Source organism: Zootoca vivipara, chromosome Z (genome assembly GCF_963506605.1).
Source record: "Zootoca vivipara chromosome Z, rZooViv1.1, whole genome shotgun sequence".
NCBI classification, from domain to species: domain Eukaryota; kingdom Metazoa; phylum Chordata; class Lepidosauria; order Squamata; family Lacertidae; genus Zootoca; species Zootoca vivipara.
Genome location: NC_083294.1, coordinates 3,382,536 through 3,407,749, shown reverse-complemented (window position 1 = coordinate 3,407,749; position 25,214 = coordinate 3,382,536). Strand labels below are relative to the sequence as shown.

The 25,214-nt window shown below is 45.0% G+C and overlaps 1 protein-coding gene across 1 annotated transcript; it reads right to left on the bottom strand.

Moving 5' to 3' along the window:
• On the bottom strand, positions 1-24,540 carry LOC118084240 (LIM/homeobox protein Lhx2). Its single transcript, XM_060270296.1, has 3 exons — positions 24,204-24,540; positions 3,703-3,908; positions 1-430 (listed from the first exon to the last, which is right to left on the bottom strand). The coding sequence occupies exons 1-3, from the start codon at positions 24,523-24,525 to the stop codon at positions 158-160; spliced, it is 801 nt and encodes a 266-aa protein (XP_060126279.1). The 5' UTR covers positions 24,526-24,540; the 3' UTR covers positions 1-157.
• Positions 24,541-25,214: the final 674 nt, after the last annotated feature.

The window sequence follows — 25,214 nt, the reverse complement described above, 5'->3', positions numbered from 1 at the left end:
CGGTCACCCCTGCCCTACACTGCGGCTAACCCCACTGTGACAAAGTCTCTAGGAGAAATGTGCTTGGGACTCGACTAAGAGGACCGTAATTTCTTTCTCAAAGGAAAAAAAGAAGAAGGACGGAAGGAAGGAAGGGAGGAAGGGAGAAAGGGAGTCATCAGAACAGATTTGTGAGCGTCGTCTGTGAAGGGCTCCGAGATTCGTGGACCTCTGAGGTCAAGACCGAAGTGACAGATGGGATACTGGGGTTTGTCAAGTCCGTTAAAGTGGTAGGCGTGCTAGACGGGCTCATGGAGGTGTTGGAGATTTCGGAGGCGGGGCCCGAAGGCGTGCCGGCTTGGAGGGTTGAGTCCGACGTCTTGTCCACCCCCGTGTTCTCTTGGCGTAAGAGGTTCCGCCGGAATTTCGCACGTGCGTTTTGGAACCAGACCTACAAGCAGTCAAGGGGAGGGTGGGGTGGGGGGCAAAGGGAGAGAGGGAGAGAGAGAGAGGGGAGGGACTATCAGTGGATGGTTTTCATTCAAAGCCCCTTCTCTCTCTCTCACCCCTTTCCTTCCTTCCTTCCTTCCTTCCTTCCTTCCTTCCTTCCTTCCTTCCTTCCTTCCTTCCTTCCTTCTCTCTCTCTTGATATATGGCTTAGGGCGTGTTGAATTTTTCATCTTTAAAAATCCTGATTTGAGGGGTGTTAAAAAGTTGTGGTATGATGAGGTAATTTGAAATATATTTTGGTTCCTTGTAAATGTTGAGGTCTTGCTTGGTAAATCTCTATGTGAAAAGTTCCTACTTTTTAACATTTGTTAAATTTTCCTGTCATTTATAAACATATAGGTTATTTCCCAATTTTGATGAAAACAGATGTTGATAAGTGCCTAAAATTGATTACAAGATACAGTGGTACCTTGCAAGATGAAATTAATTTGTTCTGCAAGTCGCTTCATAGAGCAAAAAACTCATCTTGCAAAGCATGGTTTAAAATTTTCCTGGTTTACCCGGTCTACCCATTTAGTTAATGCATTTTTCTTGTGAAGCGCGGTCATAGGAAACTTTGTCTTGCGAGTCGCCTCGCGCAACACAAAACGCTTTCAGCTTGAGAGTTTTTCGTTGCATGAGGCATTCGTCTTGTGGGGTACCACTGTATTGTAGTTCTCTTATATATGTATTGTAGTTATCTGTACTATTAATATTAATATTATACAACAGTAGGTGATATCTTTTTTGCTTTCTACCACCAGTCCACCCACTGAGGTCGTTGGGGTTTCAAAGCCGAAATGCTCTGACAAGTAGATTTCTTGATAGACAGAATGGGGTGGCATGTAGACATCTAACCAGCCCTAGCAATTGTCTTCTGTGTTGCATTGGAGACTGGGGGCTGGGGTCTTGCTTGAATATGTTACAGAGCATCTCTGGTACCAGAACAATTGTGTGGTCAACAAAGGAGCTGGAATCCTCACCCACCAACATCATTTTATTATACTATATATATATATATATATATATATATATATATATATATATATACTATATTCAGCAGAGAATTCTGTCCTTTTGTTGCTCAGTCCCACCCTTTGCAAACAGAATTTTATTTTATTCCCATGAAGGAGAAAAGCTATGATGATAAACACGATAAGGAAGTCTATGCAGAGGACTGGATAAACTACTTGGAGGTGTTAAAAATACACTGTAAGGTAGAGCTACCAAAGTTCAGTCGAGTGACAGTCTTTCCTTATTGGATAAATTGGGGGTGCAAAAACAGCATTCTGATAGTGTAGGATTCAGGCTGTTGGGCAGGCACCCAATCTTAAGATAAGGATTGCCACATTTTAAGAAAGACAAGATTTTAGTTCCTTCAATAGTAGCATGGATAAGAAGCATTATGGTAACACTTCTATCACAGTGATGGAAGGATGGAAATACTATATATTATCCTGCTTCAGAACCATTAAATGAACAGAAGTCTTGACCTGCATGGAATATGGTTTCTCTAAGTCTGACACCATCTTTGTGAGGATCAAGAGCAGGCCTTTAGATTCTACAGGAATCAAATTTTAACAGTGTACACTTCTTTTGAAGAGCATGGTCCAGGGGGCTTCTGCCAGTGGCTCTCCTACTCAGATGTGGGCCCTCAGCAGATACATGATCATGTGACACCAGCCCTTGAAGTTGTTAATTTATTATTCTTTTTTTACTATAATAGGACGTTATAAGATAAAGCAGGCAGCCCCAAACTTCAGCCCTCCAGATGTTTTGGACTACAATCCCCATCATCCCTGATCATTGGTCCTGTTAGCTAGGGATCATGGGAGTTGTAGGCAAAACATCTGGAGGGCCGCAGTTTGGGGATGCCTAAGATAAAGTAATGATATGTTGTTACAGCTGGAAACAAAATTTCTTTATATTTTCGCTTGTATAAAATGATTAAAAACTTTAACTTCGCTTCAAAATGCGAGTTTTCGGCTTTTTTAAAGTGTATTTCAAACAGATCTCAATTTACCAAGCTAAACATCAACCAATCTTAAAAATAATTGCAGATTTGGATTCCTCATGTGCAATAACGTATTTTTAGAACCCCTCATTGAGCAAATTAAAAAAAAAATCGTCCTTAAATGACACGCCCTAATATGGCTGTCAAGCCTCTGCTTAAAGACCTCCAAAGAAGGAGACTCCACCACACCCCTTGGCAGCAAATTCCACTGTCGAACAGCTCTTACTGTCAGGAAGTTCTTCCTAATGTTGAGGTGGAATCTTCTTTCTTGTAGTTTGAATCCATTGCTCCGTGTCCGCTTCTCTGGAGCAGCAGAAAACAACCCTTCTCCCTCCTCTATATGACATCCTTTGATATCTTTGAACATGGCTATCATATCACCCCTTAACCTTCTCTTCTCCAGGCCAAACATACCCAGCTCCCTAAGCCGTTCCTCATAAGGCATCGTTTCCAGGCCTTTGACCATTTTGGTTGCCCTCGTCTGGACATGTTCCAGCTTGTCAGTATCTTCCTTGAACTGTGGTGCCCAGAACTGGACACAGTACTCCAGGTGAGGTCTGACAAGAGCAGAATACAGTGGTACTATTACTTCCCTTGATCTAGATGCTATACTCCTATTGATGCAGCCAAGAATTGCATTGGCTTTTTGAGCTGCTGCATCACACTGCTGACTCATGTCAAGTTTGTGGTCTACTCCTAGATCCTTTTCACTCTTAGATCCTTTTCACATGTACTGCTCTCAAGCCACGTGTCACCTATCCTGTATTTGTGCCTTTCATTTTTTATTTTGCCCAAGTGGAGTACTTTACATTTCTCCCTGTTCAAATTCATCTTGTTTGCTTTGGCCCAGTTGTCTAATCTATTAAGGTCATTTGGAAGTGTGATCCTGTCCTCTGGGGTATTAGCCACCCCTCCCAGTTTGGTGTCATCTGCAAACTTGCTCAGGATGCCCTCAAGCCCATCATCCAAGTCATTGATAAAGATGTTGAACAAGACTGGGCCCAAGACAGAACCCTGTGGCACCCCACTAGTCACTTCTCTCCAGGATGAAGAGGAGCCATGGATGAGCACCCTTTGGGTTCAGTCAGTAAGCCAGTTACAAATCCACTGAATGGGAGCATTGCCTAGCCCACATTTTACCAGCTTCTTTACAGATTCAAAGCTCCTCCGCACCGCCAGGTGACACGGAAGACCCCCCCCCCCTACACATCCTCTCTTACCTGCAGAACCCTCTTCGTCAAGCCTGTTTTCTGAGCCAGCTGTTTCAAGTCCTTGGCATCGGGATTGTGGTTAATAGCAAAATAAGACTTCATTGTCCGCAATTGGTGGTGCTTGAACGACGTCCTCATGCGCTTGGTTTTCTGGTTGCTGGGGTACTGCTGGTCTCGCTCCAGGGGGTCCCCGTCATTCTCGTTGCAGCTCAATGCTGGGAGGAAACAAGGGAGAAAGCGAATGATCATAGCTCCTGAAGAAGCGAAGGCACCAGCAGGGGCATACCCCGGGGAAGAGAAGGAAAGAGAGAGGGAAGGAGGGAGGGAGGGAGGGAGGGGAGAGAGAGAAGGGAGGGAGGGAGGGAGGGAGGGAGGGAGGGAGGGAGGGAGGGAGGGAGGAAAGGGGTGAGAGAGAAAGAAGGGAGGGAGGGATAGAGAGAGAGAAAGGAAGAAAGAAAGAGGGGGGAGGGAAGGAAGGAAGGAAGGAAGGAAGGAAGGAAGGAAGGGGGAGAGAGGGGGGGGAAGGAAGAATGAAAGAGGGGGAAAGGAAGGATGGAGCTCCCGTCCACTACCCCCAGCTCAGCCTGCTCCTCCCTCCCCCCACATTCCTGTCGCTGGCTGCAGCCACAGAGGGGGCGGAAACAACCCGATTTCCATAACCCGCAGCGACTTTTCCCCTGCAGTTTTTGGAGGGGAAAATTGCGTGTTATGGTATGTAAAATGCAGTATTTTTTCTAGGGAGGCAGCTGCCCCCCGCCCCTTGCTGGGTACGCCCATGAAGTCCGGGGCAAATATTACCACGCCCTTTCCACCCCTCCTGTATTTCACTTACAGTGGAACCTCAGTTTTCAACTCCCTCTGTTTATGAACGTCTCTGTTTACGAATGCGGCGGACCCGGAAGTGTTTACACCCGGGTTCCGCGGCGTCGGGGGCGCAAATCGCTTCTCCTGTGCAGTGCTCTTCTCACACGCGTAAAAGCGTGCCTTCGGGGAGCGAACGCCTCCGTTTACGACGCCTCCGTAGAACAGAACGGGAACCAATTGGGCTTGCCGATCAGAAGGTCGGTGGTTCGAATCCCTGCCACGGGGTGAGCTCCCGTTGCTCGGTCCCTGCTCCTGCCAACCTAGCAGTTCCAAAGCACGTCAAAGTGCAAGTAGATAAATAGGGACCGCTCCGGCGGGAAGGTAAACACCATTTCCGTGCGCTGCTCTGGTTTGCCAGAAGCGGCTTTGTCATGCTGGCCACATGACCCGGAAGCAGTACGCCGGCTCCCTCGGCCAATAACGCGAAATGAGCGCCGCAACCCCAGAGTCGGTCACGACTGGACCTAATGGTCAGGGGTCCCTTTACCTTTACCACTGTAATATTGTAAGGGTATAAATTTGGATAAAAGGGGTAAAATAAGTCGAGCTGGTTCTTCACTATAAAATTCACGGAATAAAAGGATGTGAGTGGCAGATTCTACCTTATTGGACATGCAAGGACAAAGGCGCTCACAGATTGGTACCCGCATAAATTTGCCGTACAGGACAGTTGAGGGCATTGCCTCAAAACGGGCTCTAGACTAGGCCCATCTATAGGCTTCGTTAGTGATGTTAGATAAGGGGCGGCTGCAAAGTTAGGCCACAATTTTAGACATCTGTAATTCTCCGGGAGCAATTATTATTATTATTATTATTATTATTATTATTATTATTATTATTTATTTATTTATACCCCGCCCATCTGGCTGGGTTTCCCCTGCCACTCTGGGCGGCTTCCAACAAATACCAAAATACATTAAAATATCACAGATTAAAAGCTTCCCTGAATAGGGCTGCCTTTGGGTGTTTTCTAAATGTCAGGTAGTTGTTTATCTCCTTGACCTCCGATGGGAGGGCATTCCACAGGACGGGCGCCAGTACCAAGAAGGCCCTCTGCCTGGTTCCCTGTAGCTTTGCTTCTCGCAGCGAGGGAACCACCAGAAGGCCCTTGGCGCTGGATCTCAGTGTCCGGGCTGAACAATGGGGGTGGAGATGCTCCTTCAGGTATATAGGACCGAGGCCATTTAGGGCTTTCAAGGCCAGCACCAACACTTTCAATTGTGCTCGGAAAGGTACTGAGAGCCAATGTAGGTCTTTCAAGACCGGTGTTATGTGGTCTCGGCGGCCGCTCCCAGTCACCAGTCTGGCTGCCGCATTCTGGATTAATTGCAGTTTCCGGGTCACCTTCAAAGGAAGCACCACGTGGAGCGCATTGCAGTAGTCCAAGCGGGAGATAACTAGAGCATGCACCACTCTGGTGAGACAGTCCGCGGGCAGGTAGGGTCTCATCCTGTGTCCCAGACGGAGCTGCCCTGGACACAGAATGGACCTGCGCAGAATGGACCTGTGAGTCCAAAATGTCTCCCAGGCTGCGCACCTGGTCCTTCAGGGGCACAGTTACCCCATTCAGGACCAGGGAGTCCCCCACACCCGCCCACCCCCTGTCCCCCACAAACAGTCCTTCTGTCTTGTCAGGATTCAGCCTCAATCTGTTAGCCAAACTGAGGACACAGATGATACCTTCCTGGAACTGATGGCCATTCAAAAGGAAGTGAGACAGTAGTAATGGGGGATGTCAACTATCCTGATATTTGTTGGATGTCAAACTCAGCCAAGAGCATAAGGTCGAACAGATTCCTCACTGGCCTTGCAGACAATTTCATTGTCCAGAAAGTGGGAGAAGCAACCAGAGGATCAGCCATTTTAGATCTGGTCCTAACCAATAGTGATGACCTGGTTAGTGGGGTAGAAGTGGCAGGATCATTAGGTGGGAGTGACCATGCTCTTCTGGAGTTTATTATACAGCGGAAAGGAGCAACCAAGAATACTAAGACTCAAATCCTAGACTTTAAGAAAGCCGACTTCAGAAAACTTAGAGAAACACTGGGTGAAATCCCATGGACAGTAATACTAAAAGGGAAGGGAGTTCATGATGGTTGGGAGTTTGTTAAAGGGAGATATTAAAAGCACAACTTCAGGCAATACCAATGAGACGGAAACATGGAAGGTGCCTAAAGAAGCCAGGGTGGCTATCTAAAGAACTTTTAACTGAGTTAAGATTTAAAAGGGATATGTACCAAAAATGGAAAAAGGGGGAAATCACCAGAGAGGAATTCAAACAAATAGCCAGCACGTGTAGAGACAAAGTCAGAAAAGCTAAAGCACAGAATGAACTCAGGCTCGCTAGAGAGGTTAAAAGCAACAAAAAGGGCTTTTATGGGTATGTCCGTAGCAAAAGGAAGAACAAGGAAACAGTGGGGTCACTTAGGGGAGAAGATGGTGAAATGCGAACAGGGGACAGAGAAAGGGCAGAACTCCTCAATGCCTTCTTTGCCTCAGTCTTCTCCAAAAAAGAAAACAATGCCCGACCTGAAGAATATGGAGCCGATCATTCAGCAGGGGAAACACAGCCCAGAATAAGTAAGGAGGTAGTAAAAGAGTACTTGGCTAGTTTAGATGTATTCAAGTCTCCAGGGCCAGATGAACTACATCCAAGAGTATTAAAAGAACTGGCAGAGGTGATTTCAGAACCACTAGCAATAATCTTTGAGATTTCCTGGAGAACAGGCGAAGTTCCAGCAGACTGGAGGAGGGCAAATGTTGTCCCTATTTTCAAAAAGGGGGAAAGAGAGGACCCAAACAATTACCGCCCAGTCAGCCTGACATCAATACCAGGAAAGATTCTAGAGCAGATCATTAAGCAAACGGTCTGTGAGCACCTAGAAAGAAACGCTGTGATCACTAAAAGTCAGCATGGGTTTCTGAAAAATAAGTCATGTCAGACTAATCTGATCTCATTTTTTGACAGAATTACAACCCTGGTAGATGAAGGGAATGCTGTGGATATAGCCTATCTTGATTTCAGCAAGGCCTTTGACAAGGTGTCCCATGATATTCTTGTAAAGAAGCTGGAAAAATGCGGACTAGACAATGCTACCATTCAGTGGATTTTTAACTGGCTGACTGACCGAACCCACAGGGATTCAAACTTCATCCTGGAGAGTGGTGACTAGTGGGGTGCCACGGGGCTCTGTCTTGGGCCCAGTCTTCTTCAACATCTTTATCAATGACTTGGATGATGGGTTTGAGGGCATCCTGAGCAAGTTTGCAGATGACACCAAATTAGGAGGGGTGGCTAATACCCCAGAGGACAGAATCACACTTCAAAATGTCCTTAATAGATTAAACAACTGGACCAAAGCAAACAAGATGAATTTTAACAAGGAGAAATGTAAAGTACTAAACTTGGGCAAAAAAAATGAAAGGCATAAATACATGATGGGAGACACCTGGCTTGAGAGCAGTACATGTGAAAAGGATCTAGGAGTCCTGGTAGACCACAAACTTGACATGAGTCAGCAGTGTGATGCAGCAGCTCAAAAAGCCAATGCAATTCTTTGCTGCATCAATAGGGGTATAGCGTCTAGATCAAGGGAAGTAATAGTACCACTGTATTCTGCTCTGGTCAGACCTCCAGTTCTGGGCACCACAGTTCAAGAAGGAGACTGACAAGCTGGAACGTGTCCAGAAGAGGGCAACCAAAATGGTCAAAGGCCTGGAAACGATGCCTTATGAGGAACGGCTTAGGGAGCTGGGTATGTTTAGCCTGGAGAAGAGAAGGTTAAGGGTGGATATGATAGCCATGTTCAAATATATCAAAGGATGTCATATAGAGGAGGGAGAAAAGTTGTTTTCTGCTGCTCCAGAGAAGCGGACACTGAGCAATGGATTCAAACTACAAGAAAGAAGATTCCAGCTAAACATTAGGAAGAACTTCCTGACAGTAAGAGCTGTTCGACAGTGGAATTTGCTGCCAAGGAGTGTGGTGGAGTCTCCTTCTTTGGAGGTCTTTAAGCAGAGGCTTGACAGCCATCTGTCAGGAATGCTTTGATGGTGTTTCCTGCTTGGCAGGGGGTTGGACTGGATGGCCCTTTTGGTCTCTTCCAACTCTGTGATTTTATGATTCTACTAGCTTCCTTCCTCAGCTGCGATTTTCTGTATGTGCTGGGCAAGAAGTTTCCACCTAAACATTAGGAAGAATGGTTTGATGGTGTTTTCTGCTTGGCAGGGGGTTGGACTGGATGGCCCTTGTGGTCTCTTCCAACTCTAGGATTTCATGATTCTGTGATTCTACGATTCTACTCAGACCGAAGCGTACTGAAACGGAGGTATGATTGCATACAATTTTTCTCTCTTTTATAGACGTTGAAGTAATAAGTTATAAAATGTCAAGAATCAAGTTCGAGGATGTGAACATTGGTATTGTATGGTTTGTGTCTTTGTAAGTTTTTTTTGTATGTTTGTTTGTTTGTTCGTATGTTTGTATGTAAATTTGCTGTGTTAAATGTTTCTCAGTTATTGTAATAAATGAATAAACAAATAAATAAAGATATGCAAAATACAAAAATACACAAAAAGAAGATAAAACACAGAAAAAATAAAAAAGAAGAAACTAACAAAAAACAAACAAACCAATTCATCTTACTTTCGTCTTCTAACTTTCTAAACATAATTTACTAGGCTTTCTTGAATCCCCCCCCCATCTGATTTCCATTTAAATTCATCTTTGGTGATTTTCATACATCATACCTTTAATTCATTATTTAAACCCATCTTTAACATATTATTCGAAACTTTACCCTATTTTCATCTTTTCCAAATTTCCTTACTTTTATCATTAACTTTTTTTTAAAAAAAATCATAATTAAATTACATTATTTACTATTTACAGGTGAAACTTGGAAAATTGGAACATCGTTGAAAAGTGCATTGATTTCAGTAATGCAACTTATTAATTTTTTTATTTTTCCTTTAATTTTGACAAATGCTTTCTTTTCAAAATTCCACAGGAATAAAACAAATAGTTACAATCATACAAAAATAAACATCGCTATTACATTTCATTCATTACACTAGCTGCCCTGCCACGCCTTGCTGTGGCTCATCATTAATTCCATTCCATTTATAATTGACCCGCCTAACGACAAATAATTACAATTACAACAAATCAAGGCTAGACATATCTTGCTTTGCCTGTCACGCATCTATCTCATATATTGCTTTCACCTTTTAAGTTGCATTACTGAAATAAAGGCACTTTTCAACGATATCCTAATTTTCCGAGTTCCACCTGTATCCTTTTATATACCTTTGCTTCATTATACATTCAAATCCTTTAATAATGACATTCAATTAATTTCAACAAAATTAACCTTCTCTTCCATTCCCTACCACCTCCTGTCTCCTCTAAAGATAACCATCATTAAAAATATTTATATTACACTTCTCATAATTATTAATTCTTTCCAATCTTCTGCCACCAACTTCTCCCTCCAGTCACCAAGTCTCCCAATCAGTTTGGAAAGTTCCATACATCAGTCCAATTTCTATCCAGATTCACCTATACCTCTAACATCAAGATTCCTTCCTCACCCCACTCCCTTTCCGACATATGTTATTTTTTATTTTTTTCAAATAATTTTTATTCATTTTAAAACAACATACAAAAATGTGCCAAAAAGAGCATAAATAAATAGAAAAAAAGAAAAATATATAACATGTTAATATTGTTTCTTAACTTTATGGACCTCCTCACATCCCCCTCATTGAGTTCATTATTATAACTAAATCATGCAATTTTCATTCATCTTAAACACTTCTCACTATTTCTTAAATCTATATCTTAAACATTTATCAATAATAATCATTTAAACATTTATCAGTCCTAATCATTACAAACCCCCTAGTCTAACAACGAATCCCCGTTACTTTTATTTTTATCCAAAGCCAATATTTCATACCCAAAAATATCCATACAATCAATTTCAACTTCTTATTCAAATTTAACACATTTAAATCTATTTCAGCCCCGACTCCCTTGGAGTCAGTATCTCCAGAGGTTTCGGCAAGCTCCTTATAACAATCCAGATTCAGACCAAATTTATCAATCCAATGATATCACAAATTAGCAACTTTTACCCCACTCCCACTCTTACCCACTCCACCCATTGCTCTGTCCTCTCCATCACCTTCCCGACATATTTTAAACCCCAAAGACCTTTCCCCCCATCACCATCCACCTTTCTATTCGGCATCCTCTTTTCCTAACTTTTCCAATTTCTTCCATTAGCTTCTGTCACAGAAAGAAATCCTGCTCGACAAATGCTTTCTTTTGGAAATTCCGCCGAAAGAAAACAAACACTTGCAATCATACAAAAATAAAGAAAATTAAACATCCATATTACATTTCATGAATTACACCAGCTGGCCCCGCCACGCGTTGCTGTGGCTCACCATTAATTCCATTCCATTTATAATTATATTTCTGTTGGAAGCCGCCCAGAGTGGCTGGGGAGGCCCAGCCAGATGGGTAGGGTATAAATAAAAATTATTATTATTATTATTATTATTATTATTATTATTATTACAACCATACCAACATAAACATCGCTATTACGTTTGATTAATTACACTAGCTGGCCCTGCCACGTATTGCTGTGGCTCATCATTAATTCCATTCCATTTATAATTATATTTCTGTTGGAAGCCACCTAGAGTGGCTGGGGAGGCCCGGCCAGATGGGTGGGGTATAAATAATATATTATTATTGTTGTTGTTTGTTGTTGTTGTTGTTTAGTCGTTTAGTCGTGTCCGACTCTTCGTGACCCCATGGACCATAGCACGCCAGGCACTCCTGTCTTGCACTGCCTCCCGCAGTTTGGTCAAACTCATGTTCGTAGCTTCGAGAACACTGTCCAACCATCTTGTCCTCTGTCGTCCCCTTCTCCTAGTGCCCTCAATCTTTCCCAACATCAGGGTCTTTTCCAAGGATTCTTCTCTTCTCATGAGGTGGCCAAAGTATTGGAGCCTCAGCTTCACAATCTGTCCTTCCAGGGAGCACTCAGGGCTGATTTCCTTAAGAATGGAGAGGTTTGATCTTCTTGCAGTCCATGGGACTCTCAAGAGTCTCCTCCAGCACCATAATTCAAATATTATTATTATTATTACAATCACACCAAAATAAACAAAAATAAACATCGCTATTATGTTTGATTAATTACACTAGCTGGCCCTGGCACGCGTTGCTGTGGCTCGCCATTAATGCCATTCCATTTATAATTGACCCTAACAACAAACCAAGGCGCGACGTATCTTTCTTTGCATCTATCTCATAGATTGGTTTCACTTTTGAAGTTGCATTACTGAAATCAATGCACTTTTCGATGATATTCTAATTTTCTGAGTTTCATCTGTAAAATTAACTTCCTATTGTTCTTATATCACTGCTCTTAATAATTGATCTAAGCCTGTTATACCTCTTACGCATTCCATATTAAATTAAATCAATAACTCACACACACACACACACACACACACACACACACACACATTCCTGTGTATTATTCTAATTTTCCGAGTTTCACCTGTATACCAAAGAACAAACAGAAGCTGCATGAAACTATCCCCATTTGCACTCCCTTAAAAAAAAAAAATCAACCTCCCTTGAAGGAATCTGCTGTTTCTTCTACTAGAAACCATTTAGATCAAGACTTCCTCTTATGGCTACAAAAATTCGCTAATGAAGCTTCCACAAAGAGGCAATGGAACTTTACAATAATTAACAAATGGAGCTGCAATTTGCGCAGTAAGCAAATTATGCAGGCATATTAAAAGGAGTGTTTTTTTGTTTTTTGTTTTTTTGCATCTACACCTTCCAAAGGTGTAACGAGCACAAAAAGCTCCTATTTAAAAAATAGCAAACGCTCAAAGGAAAATTAGAAATGCATCTGGTTGTTCGGATATTCTGTCATTAACAACAACAACAACAAAAAGTGCTTATCAATTCCCCATAAACTCTCTTTTTCAGGAATGTTGAAACAAGAGGGGTTCTCAGGAAGCTTGATTGTATTTTCTCCCTTGACAATTCTTTAACCACTCCATGAAATGACTAAGAAAAAAGGCGGGTGAATCAGAATGAGAGAGGATGAGAATGTGAATTATTGATCCAGTTGTCGAAACACATCTGCTTTTCGAATTCTCCGTCATCACAGATCCTGTGTCCTTCCAACAAGGATCCAAAGCAACACACAACCTTATATCAAATGCAAATTATTTCTCCTGCTTAAAATCTGCTGATGATACCAGGAGTCCCGAAAAGTTAAACACTGCAACAGATCTGCGGTAATCTCAGTCATACATAGAATCATAGAATCATAGAGTTGGAAGAGACCACTAGGGCCATCCAGTCCAACCCCCCGCCAAGCAGGAAACAACGTCAAAGCATTATTGACATATGGCTGACAGCAACGCGTGGCTGGGTCGGCTAGTAGAATCATAGAATCATAAAGTTGGAAGAGACCTCAAGGGCCATCCAGTCCCACCCCCTGCCAAGCAGGAAACACCATCAAAGCATTATTGGCATATGGCTGTCAAGCCTCTGCTTAAAGACCTCCAAAGAGGGAGACTCCACCACACTCCTTGGCAGCAAGTTCCACTGTTGAACAGCTCTTACCGTTCCTCATAAGGCATCATTTCCAGGCCTTTAACCATTTTCGTTGCCCTCTTTTGGACATGTTCCAGCTTGTCAGTATCCTTCTTGAACTGTGGTTTCCAGAACTGGACACAGTACTCCAGGTGAGGTCAGAACAGAGCAGGATAGAATCATAGAATCCTAGAGTTGGAAGAGACCACAAGGGCCATCCAGTCCAACCCCCTGTCAAGCAGGAAACACCATCAAAGCATTCCTGACTGATGGCTGTCATGCCTCCGCTTAAAGACCTCCAAAGAAGGAGACTCCACCACACTCCTTGGCAGAAAATTCCACTGCCGAACAGCTCTATGAAACTCTATGATTCTATAATTCAACTAGCTGACCTGGCCGCGCGTTACTGTCAGCCATATGTCAAGAATGCTTTGATGGTGTTTCCTGCTTGGCAGGGGGTTGGACTGGATGGCCCTTGGAGTCTCTTCCAACTCTATGATTCTATGATTCTATAGTTCTATAATAGAAAGGTCCTATAAAGTTTTTTAAAGTCCAAACCATATATATTGGATATTAGTCCCAAAATAAATCAATGCGTAGACAATGGTACAGCCAATCGCAAAAGTCCATAGTACATGTAAGTTTCATAGTGTCCAGTACCATCCAAACATAGGATATGGCAATTCCATGAGGTAACGAATCGTAGACTGTTGATATTACATGGAGTTCAATATCAGTCCAAACGAGAGAAGTAACAATTCCATGAAGTAATAAAAAGGGGGAAGGACAAGTATATCCGGATTGAACCAAATTGGATTGGTTGAACCAAATTGGATTGCAGGTGACACCAAATTGGGAGGGGTGGCTAATAACCCAGAGGACAGGATCACACTTCAAAATGACCTTCACAGATTAGAGAACTGAGCCAAAGCTAACAAGATGAACTTTAACAAGGAGAAATGTAAAGTACTCCACTGGGGGAGGGGGAATCAAAGGCACGAATACAGGATGGGAGACACCTGGCTTGAGAGCAGAGCATGTGAAAAGGATCTAGGAGTCCTGGTAGAGCACAAACTTGACATGAGTCAGCAGTGTGGTGCAGCAGCTCAAAAAGCCAATGCAATTCTGGGCTGCATCAATAGGAGTATAGCATCTAGATCTAGGGAAGTAATAGTACCACTGTATTCTGCTCTGGTCAGACATCACCTGGAGTACTGTGTCCAGTTCTGGGCACCACAGTTCAAGAAGGATACTGACAAGCTGGAACGTGTCCAGAAGAGGGCAACAAAAATGGTCAAAGGCCTGGAAACGATGCCTTATGAGGAACGGCTTAGGAAGCTGGGTACGTTTAGCCTGGAGAAGAGAAGGTTAAGGGGTGATATGATAGCCATGTTCCAATATATCAAAGGATGTCATATAGAGGAGGGAGAAAGGTTTTTTCTGCTGCTCCAGAGAAGCGGACACGGAGCAATGGATTCAAGCTACAAGAAAGAAGATTCCACCTCAACATTAGAAGAACTTCCTGACAGTAAGAGCTGTTCGGCAGTGGAATTTGCTACCAAGGAGTGTGGTGGAGTCTCCTTCTTTGGAGGTCTTTAAGCAGAGGCTTGACAGGCATATGTCAAGAATGATTTGATGGTGTTTCCTGCTTTGCAGGGGGTTGGACTGGATGGCCCTTGGGGTCTCTTCCAACTCTGATTCTATGATTCTATGAACGATCCCCGTTTCGCCATCTCTGGCTTCATCAACAAATTGGATACAATTGTAGAAAATATACAGACAGAGGATTACAGGTGCTCTGACGGCTGCAATTTGTACAGCTCATCCTCTGTCTGTATATTGCAACCTTCAGAGTTCCTGTTACGAGAGAAGTAACCGTTCAAACCGGATGTGCTGGAATTGGCACAGCTCCGACCCACACATACAGGTGAAACTCGGAAAATTGGAATATTGTCCAAAAGTGCCTTTATTTCAGGAATGCAACTTAAAAGGTGAACCCAATCGATGAGCAATCCTGCCAACTGAGCAGTTTGAAAGCACGTCAAAGTGCAAGTATATGAATAGGTCCCGCTCCGGCGGGAAGGTAAACAGTGTTTCTGTGCACTGCTCTGGTTCGCCAGGAGCGACTTTGTCATGCTGGCCAAATGACCCTGAAGCTGTACGCCGGCTCCCTCGGCCAATAACGCGAGACGAGCGCCGCAACCCCAGAGTCAGTCACGACTGGACCTCATGGTCAATGGTCCCTTTACCCAGACATGCAGATCCTGACACATTGAAATCTCTCCTTCATTTAATCCTGGTTATATAAATGACTTGTTACAACCAGGTTTTCTTGATATTCTTAAAGTTTCTTGTGAACCGCTTAGAATTAAGCCGTATATAATTATTTTGAAGGTAAGGGCAGGGGGGTCCACTTCCCACTGGTCTCTACATCCCGAAGGTGGGCACGGATCCTCACCGCAAATGGTCAGGCGCTACCAGGGGCCTGAATTATAGGAAACCGGACCAGTGGTCAGGGATCATGGGAGTTATAGTTCCAAAACATCTAGACCAGGCATACGCAATCTTGGCTCTCCATATGCTTTGAAACTACAACTCTCATGATCCCTGACCACTGGCCCTGTCAGCTAGGGATCATGGGAGTTGTAGTTACAAAGTATCTGGAGATCCAAGATTGCGTATGCCTGCTCGAGATGTTTTGGAACTACAACTCCCATGATCCCTGACCACTGGCCCTGTCAGCGAGGGATCATGGAAGTTGTAGTTCCACAACATCTGGACCCCCCCAGTCCACAAGCCCCCCCTCACTCTCCAACAAACCCCTGTCTTATAATTATTCACTGGGCTTCTCCCTCACTTGTTACCTAAGGGTAAACGCATTAAAAATCCATCACAGATACATTATTGTATTAAAGAAGTATAAAATACCTACGGTTCATCAATACCTAAATACAGTCATACCTCAGTTTAAGTATGCTTCGGTTTGAGTACTTTCAATTTAAGTACTCCATGGACCCGCCTGGAACAGATTAATCCACTTTCCATTACTTTCCAGAACCAATTGTGTACTTAAACCGAGGTCCCACTGTATAATTCTTCACTGGGCTTCTCCCTCACTTGTTACGTAAGGGTAAACACATTAAAAATCCATCACAGTTTCCTTATCATATTAAAGAAATATGTTCCATTGTTCTGTGTCCGCTTCTATGGAGCATCAGAAAACAACCCTTCACCCTCCTCTATATGACATCCTTTGATATCTTTGAACATGGCTATCATTTCACCCCTTAACCTTCCTTTCTCCAGGCTAAACATAACCTAAGCCGTTCCTCATAAGGCATCGTTTCCAGGCCTTTGACCATTTTGGTTGCCCTCTTCTGGACATGTTACAGCTTCTCAGTCTCCTTCTTGAACTGTGGTGCCCAGAACTGGACACAGTACTCCAGGTGAGGTCTGACCAGAGCGGAATACAGTGGTACTATTACTTCCCTTGATCTAGATGCTATACTCCTATTGATGCAGCCAAGAATTGCATTGGCTTTTTGAGCTGCTGCATCACACTGTTGACTCATGTCAAGTTGGTGGTCTACCAAAACTCCTAGATCCTTTTCACATGTACTGCTCTCAAGCCAGGTGTCCCCCATTCTTTCATTTTTTTTTGCCCAAGTGGAGTACTTTACATTTCTCCTTGTTAAAATTCCTTGTTAAAATACTGTTCTAGTTACAGGTGTAGTCGAAACAAAATAAAAAAAGAAAAAGAAAATTCCTTCCAGTAGCACCTTAGAGACCAACTACAGTGGTACCTCGACTTACGAATTTTTTCTCCCAATGCATTCCTATGGGATCCGACTTACGAATTTTTTCGACTTACGAATGTGCGTTCAGAACGCATTAAATTCGTAAGTTGAGGTACCACTGTAAGTTTTTCATTTGTATGAGTTTTCGTGCTCACGGGTGTGCATGCACACGGAAGCTCCTACCAATGAGAAACGTGCAGGCGAAACTCGGAAAATTGGAATATTGTCGAAAAGTGCATTGTTTTAATTGTTTTAATATTCAATTGGGAGCCGCCCAGAGTGGCTGGGGAGACTCAGCCAGATGGGTGGGGTATAAATAATAATAATAATATATTATTATTATTATTATTATTATTACCCTCCCCTAAGGCTTTATCCTATAGATATTTAAAGGACGTTGGACTTGTAGATTCCTAATTTTAAAATTGAATTTTAACATTATATTTAATGTGCATTATAATGGAATTGTTTCTTTTATGCTTGCTTTGATATTCTTGTTAGCCGCCCTGAGCCCGGTCTTGACTGGGAAGGGCAGGGTATTATTATTATTATTATTATTATTATTATTATTGATTTCAGTAATGCAACGTCTTGTTTTTTATTTTCCATTACATTTTGTCAAATGCTTTCTTTTGGAAATTCCCCAGGAATCAAAGAAATAGTGACAATAATACAAAAATAAACAAAAAATTAGCGCCTCTATGACATTTCATTAATGACATTCCATTTATAATTCAGCCGCCTAACAGCAAGTAAGGACAATTGCAGCAAATCAAGGCTTGTCATATCTTGCTTTGCATGTCATGCATCTATCTCATATATTGGTTGCACCTTTTAAGTTGCGTTACTGAAATAAATGCACTTTTCGACAATATTCTAATTTTCCGAGTTTCACCTGTACAGGTCTTTGTAATATGGTTTGCTAGAATACAGCTCACTGCTAATAGTAAATCAAAAACTAGTACAGGTGAAACTCAGACAATTAGAATATCGCCGAAAAGTGCATTGATTTCGGTTAACGCAACTTAAAAGGCAAAACCAATATATGAGATAGATGCGTGACATGGAAAGCAAGATATGCCAAGCCTTGATTTGCTGTTGTTGTTGTTCTTGTTTAGTCATTTAGTTGTGTCCAACTCTGGTGGGTCAATTATAAATGGAATGGAATTAATGATGAGCCACAGCAACGCATGGCAGGGCCAGCGAGTGTAATTAATGAAATATCACAGTGATGTTTGGTTTTGTTGATTTTTGTATTATTGTAACTTTGCTTTCTTACTGTGGAATTTCCAAAAGAAAGCATTTGTCAAAATGAAAAGGAAAATAAAAAATAAGAAGTTGCATTCCTGAAATCAATGCACTTTTCGATGATATTCTAATTTTCCCAGTTTCACCTGTAGAACTCCCTGTAGGAGGCATATCCCTTCCCAGTTAAAGAGAAATGTCATGGTGATGTTGATTTTCGTTGATTTTCGTATGATTGTAACGATCTGTTTGATTCCGGTGGAATTTCCAAAAGAGAGCGTTTGTCCAAATGAAAATGAAAATAAAAAAAAGAAGTTGCCTTACTGCAGGCATCCTCAAACTGCGGCCCTCCAGATGTTTTGGCCTGCACCTCCCATGATCCCTAGCTAACAGGACCAGTGGTCAGGTATGATGGGAATTGTAGTCCAAAACATCTGGAGGGCTGAAGTTTGGGGATGCCTGCCTTACTGAAATCAAGGCGCTTTTCGACGATATTCTGATTTTCCGAGTTTCACCTGTATCTTGCATGGATAAAAGAAATCGTTACAATAATGCAAAAACAATAAACATCGCTATGACATTTCATGAATTACACTAGCTGGCCCTGCCCCACGTTGCTGTCATCATTAATGACATTCCATTTATAATTGACCCACCTAATGACAAATAATTACAATGACAACAAATCAAGGCTGGACATAGCTTGCTTTGCGTGTCATGCATCTATCTCATAGATTGGTTTCACCTTTTAAGGTGCGTTACTAAAAAAAAGGCACTTTTCGACAATATTCTGATTTTCCGAGTTTTACCTGTAAGCCATAGTGATAGGCAGTTTAACATTATAGGTTAAACTGTTCCATGCCAGACTGAAATCAAGGCGCTTTTGACGCTATTTTAATTTTCCGACTTTCCCCTGTAGAAGGAGTTTTGAAACCAAAACGAAATAGCTTTCTAAACTCTCTCTGCTGCAGTTTAAACGGAGCAATGCTTCGGATCGCAGTTCTGCCTTGCTCCAGCAAGCAAATCTCCGCGTTATTTCTGCTCCCGTCGCTTAAAAGGAGCTCGAAAAACCCTTTCGAAGTTGAGAGGCGGCTGGAAAAGGAAGGAAGCGCCTTTGAGGAAACTGCGCGGAAACTGCGCGGATCTGGGGGTCCCGTTTGTAGGGGAGGAACTTGGAAGGGGAGCGAACCTTTATTCAATCCCCAGGGATGCCAGCAAGTCATTTTAGGAGTTCCCCACACCACTCATATTTGCTCTACCAAATGTAAGAGATTTTCTGGCGCGGAGAAACGTCCCAGGTTCAAAGAGCGCGGAAACTACGCGGATCTCGGGGTCCCGTTTGTAGGGGAGGAACTTGGAAGGGGAGCGAACATTTCTTTAATCCCCGGGGGTGCCAGGAAGTCATTTTAGGAGTTCCCCACACCTCTCATATTTGCTCCACCAGATACAAGAGATGTTCAGACGCCCCGGTTCAAATAGCGCGGAAAATACGCATATCTGGGGGTCCCGTTTGTAGGGGAGGAAGAGGAGCAAACCTTTCTTCCCCAGGGAGGCCAGAGACTCATTTTAGGAGTTTCCACCCGGCTCCCCCCTCCCCACACCTCTCATATTTGCTCTACCAGATACAAGAGGTTTCCAGGCGCGGAGAAACGTCCCAGGTTCAAATAGCGCGGAAACTACGCGGATCCCGGGGTCCCGTTTGTAGGGGAGGAAGAGGAGCGAACCCGTCTTCCCCAGGCAGGCCAGCAAGTCATTTTAGGAGTTCCCCACACCTCTCATCTTTGCTCTCCCAGATACAAGAGACATTCAGCCGCTCCGGTTCAAATAGCGCGGAAACTACGCGGATCTCGGGGTCCCGTTTGTAGGGGAGGAACTTGGAAGAGGAGGGAACCTTTCTTCAATCCTCATGGATGCCAGCAAGTCATTTTAGGAGTTCCCGACCCCTCGCATATTTGCTCTACCAGATACAAGAGATGTTCAGCCGCCCCGGTTCAAATAGTGCGGAAACTACGTAGATCTCGGGGTCCTGTTTGTAGGCGAGGAAGAGGAGCGAAACTTTCTTCAATCCCCAGGGATGCCAGCAAGTCATTTTAGGAGTTCCCACCCCTCTCATATTTGCTTCACCAGATCCTATAGATTTTCCGGCGCGGAGGAAATCCCCGGTTCAAAGAGTGCGGAAAGTACGCACACCTCGGGGTCCCGTTTGTAGGGGAGGAAGGGGAGGAACCTTTCTTCCCCAGGGATGCCAGAAATTCATTTTAGGAGTTTTCAATCTGCTCCCCCCTCCCCACACCTCTCATATTTGCTCTACCAGCTACAAGAAAAGTCCCCGGCGGTTCAAATAGCTCAGCGCGTGCGTAAAGCTTATTTTGCCGCACCAGCGCACCATAAGCCGCCCCCTCTCCTTTACAACACGCCCCCCAAAAAGCATAAAGTACCCAGCATTCTGAGCCCCATCCTTTGGCATCGTGCCTTTTACTCTGCCGATCCGAAGTGGCTCCCCGCAGCTGCTTTTTTTGCCACTACTCCGAAGTCGCGCCTCTTCCCTGCTGAACCATTTCCGGCAGCGCCTCCGGTTTCGGGTGGGGTGCCCCCGCGCGCGCGCCCTTCCCCGTTGGGCGCAAGTGGGCTTCATCCGGCCACTGCCCAATTGCCTTCTCAATCCGGCCTGCGGAGGGTCCGGGAATCAGCATGTTTTTACCTAGAATCATAGAATCCTAGAGTTGGAAGAGACCACAAGGGCCATCCAGTCCAACCCCCTGCCAAGCAGGAAACATCATCAAAGCATTCTTGACATATGCCTGTCAAGCCTCCGCTTAAAGACCTCCAAAGAAGGAGACTCCACCACACTCCTGGCAGCAAATTCCACTGCCAAACAGCTCTTACTGTCAGGAAGTTCTTCCTAATGTTGAGGTGGAATCTTCTTTCTTGTAGTTTGAATCCATTGCTCCGTGTCCGCTTCTCTGGAGCAGCAGAAAACAACCTTTCTCCCTCCTCTATATGACATCCTTTTCTATATTTGAACATGGCTATCATATCACCCCTTAACCTTCTCTTCCCGAGCCTAAACATACCCAGCTCCCTAAGCCGTTCCTCATAAGGCATAATTTCCACTTCCATTTTGGTTGCCCTCTTCTGGAAACATTCCAGCTTGTCAGTATCCATCCTGAACTGTGGTGCCAAGAACTGGACACAGTACTCCAGGTGAGGTCTGACCAGAGCAGAATAAAGGGGTACTTTTACTTCCCAAGATCTAGATGCTATACCCCTATTGATGCAGCGAAGAATTGCATTGGCTTTTTTAGCTGCTGCATCACACTGTTGACTCATGTCAAGTTGGTGGTCTACCAAGACTTCTAGATCCTTTTCACATGTACTGCTCTCAAGCCAGGTGTCTCCCATCCTGTATTTGTGCCTTTCATCCCCCCCCCCCCAAGTGGAGTACTTTATATTTCTCCCTGTTAGAATTCATCTTGTTTGCTTTGGCCCAGTTGTCTAATCTGTGAAGGTCATTTTGAAGTGTGATCCTGTCCTCTGGGGTATTAGCCACCCCTCCCAATTTGTTGTCATCTGCAAACCTTTGAGTCAAATGTGTCCTTTTATTTAGAATCCATCTCTGGATTACTGGTGGGGCATGCCTGGTGTTTTGACATGAGTAGAAGGTGTCCTTTAATTTAAAATAAATAACACCGCTTAACACATAACACCGGTCCTGAAGGACCTGCATTGGCTCCCAGTATGTTTCCAAGCACAGTTCAAAGTGCTGGTGCTGACCTTGAAAGCCCTAAATGGCCTCGGTCCAGTATACCTGAAGGAGCGTCTCCACCCCCATCCCTCTGCCCGGACACTGAGGTACAGTACCGAGGGCCTTCTGGCGGTTCCCTCACTGCGAGGAGCCAAGTTGCAGGGATCCAGGCAGAGGGCTACCAGATTTTTAGAAGACATCTGAAGGCAGCCCTGTTCAGGGAGGCTTTTAATCTTTAATCGATTATTTCATTTTTCTGTTGGAAGCCGCCCAGAGTGGCTGGGGAAACCCAGCCAGATGGGCGAGGTATAAATATATTATTATTATTATTATTATTATTATTATTATTATTATTATTATTATTATTTTAGGGAGCCTGGGCTTCTCACTCCATTGAATCGAATATTTTATTTTATTTTTCTGTTGGAAGCCGCCCAGAGTGGCTGGGCATACCCAGCCAGATGGGCGGGGTATAAATATTATTATTATTATTATTATTATTATTATTATTATTATTATTATTATAATAAAATACATCTCTGGGTTATCTGTGAGGGCATAGGAATCTGTTCTTCCCTCCCCTCCAAAAAATAGGCCGGCCCCCCACAAGGTCTGAGGTACAGTGGACCGCCCCCCCCCGGTTTGCTGACCCCTTTTAAGGGAATTTCCCTTTTAAAAAGGGAAAAACTGACAGCTATGGCACCAACCGCGCACCCGGCAGAGCGCCCCACTCAACCCCCTCCATAACACAACCCGAGAGGCTCCAAGGCGCCCCGATTTCCCCCCTCCAAGCATGCACATTCAAATCTTACCCTCCAACTCCCGGATTGAAAAATCCAGGATCAGCGGTGGCGCAGCACCGGAAGCTGCTTCTACATGGTGGCGCGGCACTGGATGTCGCTTCTCCAGAGATGCATAGACATGACTTCCGGTGCCAGGCTGCCTGTGTCTGCATGTCTGGGCTCCAGAAATCGGGCGACGACGAAACCAGAAGTTGCTTCTACGCGATGGCACACCACCAGAAGCTGTTTCTACGCGGCAGCAGCGCGGCACCGGAAACCGCTTCACTTTACGCGGCGGCACACCACTGGAAACCACTTCTATGCATGTCCAGACATGCGTAGAAGCGACTCCCAGTGCCAGCGCCGCCTGATTTCTGGTGCTCAGACATGGGCAGAGCGGCACCAGAAGTCGCTTCTACGCATGTCCGGACATGCGTAGAAGCGACTTCCGGTGCCAGGCTGCCCGTGTCTGCATGTCTGGGCAAATGGGTGTACCCAGCGAGGGGCAGGGGGGGCAGTTGCCCCCCAATAGAAGAAAAAAAATTAAATCGTCCTGCTTCACAGTGGCCATGGAGTTGACGAAGCCCTTGAAGAGCTCTCGGCGGCGCTGCAGCTGAGCTGGAGATGTGTTGCAGAGCCGTCCTTTCCTTTGGGGTTACCAGGGCATCTGGCCTCTAGGGGGCGCCCCAGCGAGTCCTGCCAGCTCCCTGCTAAGTAGCTGCCCCACCCCTCCCTCCCCGGCTGAATCCTGCAAGGCAGCAGCCCGAGTTGTGAGCAGCAGCCTTGGCCAAGCTGCTCCTCTCCCTTGGGCTCAGCTCTTTGGCCAGGATGACCTTGAAATCCCGGGCGCACGGATCACCTCCGCGGGCCCAGCGCGCACGGCTCTCGCTGCTGCTGCCGTTGCTCCCGCTGCTTCCTCCTCCATCCAGCCATGCTCCACCTCGCCAAGCTTATCTCCTCCCCAGCCCTGCCGCGGCTCCGCACGCCCGAGGCATTCAGGAACAGAAACCGCCGCACATGCGCGCTCTCCCCCGCGGCGGCGCCCACGATGAAACTTCTCCCCAGAGTCAGTTTCACCTGGGCTCCATTGCCCCGCCCACATTCCCACTTCATGGCTCCTCCCCTCCCATGCCTTGGCTCCGCCCCTGAACGAAGATGGCTTGCCCCCTCCTAGTTTTGATCCTGGGTACGCCCCTGTCTGGGCACCAGAAATCGCTTCTGCCCATGCCCAGACATGCGCAGATAGCCAGGAGCCGGGACATGGCCGCTGCCAGGAGCTTTGTGGGATATTGACAGGATATAATCAATTCGGGATAACGGTGGGAAACGGTAACAAAATACGGTGGTTTGCCCCCGTATGCATTTGTATGCATTCTAATACCCGCAATACCCCCAGCTATGCATTCTAATAACCCCCCAATACCCCCAGCTCCGACCGCCCCCTTTACCTGCGTTGTAGGCAGCCAAGTCAGCACCCGGCCCGGGGCTCTTCCTCTTCCTTGGCCGCCCCTTCTGCACGGTACCCACGCCATTGTAGTAAGGCAGGCCGAGAGTCGCAGATGGGCCTTTGCCTGCGGCGCCCTCGCCATGGCTGAAGTGGAGCTGGTACTCGCCCTGAAGCAGCGCCTCGAAATGCAGTCGGCAATAGACCACATTGTCCTTCATGCCGAAGTGGTCGCCCGTGGTCAACATTTTGGCGCACGTTGAGCAGGTGAAGCAGTTCAAGTGGTAGACGGTCTCCCGGGCGCGCATCACCATCTCAGAGGCGGAGATGCCCAAGTGGCAACGGGCGCAGCGCTGGACCGAGAATCTCCTACAGGGGAGGTCCAGAAATAGAGAGGTTCAGGAGGGATCCTGCTATCTTTCACATATACAGTCATACCTCGGTTGAAGTACGCTCCGGTTTGAGTACTTTCAGTTTAAGTACTCCGCGGACCCACCTGGAACGGATTAATCCACTTTCCATTACTTTCCATGGGAAAGTTCGCTTCAGGTTAAACACGCTTCAGGTTAAGGACGGACTTCCAGAACCAATTACAGTGGTACCTCGGTTTAAGTACACAATTGGTTCCGGAAGTCTGTACTTAACTTGAAGCATACTTAACCTGAAGCGAACTTTCCCATTGAAAGTAATGGAAAGTGGATTAATCCGTTCTAGACGGGTCCAAGGATTACTCAACCTGAAGCGTACTTAACCCGAAGTATGAGTGTACAGTCATACCTCGGTTTAAGTACGATTCGGTTTGAGTACTTTCAGTTTAAGTACTCCGTGTACCCGTCTGGAACGGATTAATCCACTTTCCGTTACTTTCAATGGGAAAGTTCGCTTCAGGTTAAGTATGCTTCAGGTTAAGTACGGACTTCCAGAACCAATTACCCTCATACGTCGGGTGAAGTACGCTTCAGGTTGAGTACTCCGTGGACCCGCCTTGAACGGATTAATCGTC

Bases quoted from the DNA above. Each gene is read 5' to 3' on its own strand.
- LOC118084240 (XM_060270296.1), bottom strand. From the start codon at position 24,525: ATGGTGATGCGCGCCCGGGAGACCGTCTACCACTTGAACTGCTTCACC. The intron at 3,909-24,203 runs GTCGGAGCTGGG...GTTTCCTCCCAG, and splicing joins CAACGCAGGTAAAGGGGGCG to CATTGAGCTGCAACGAGAAT. The intron at 431-3,702 runs GTAAGAGAGGAT...GACTGCTTGTAG, and splicing joins TGACGAAGAGGGTTCTGCAG to GTCTGGTTCCAAAACGCACG.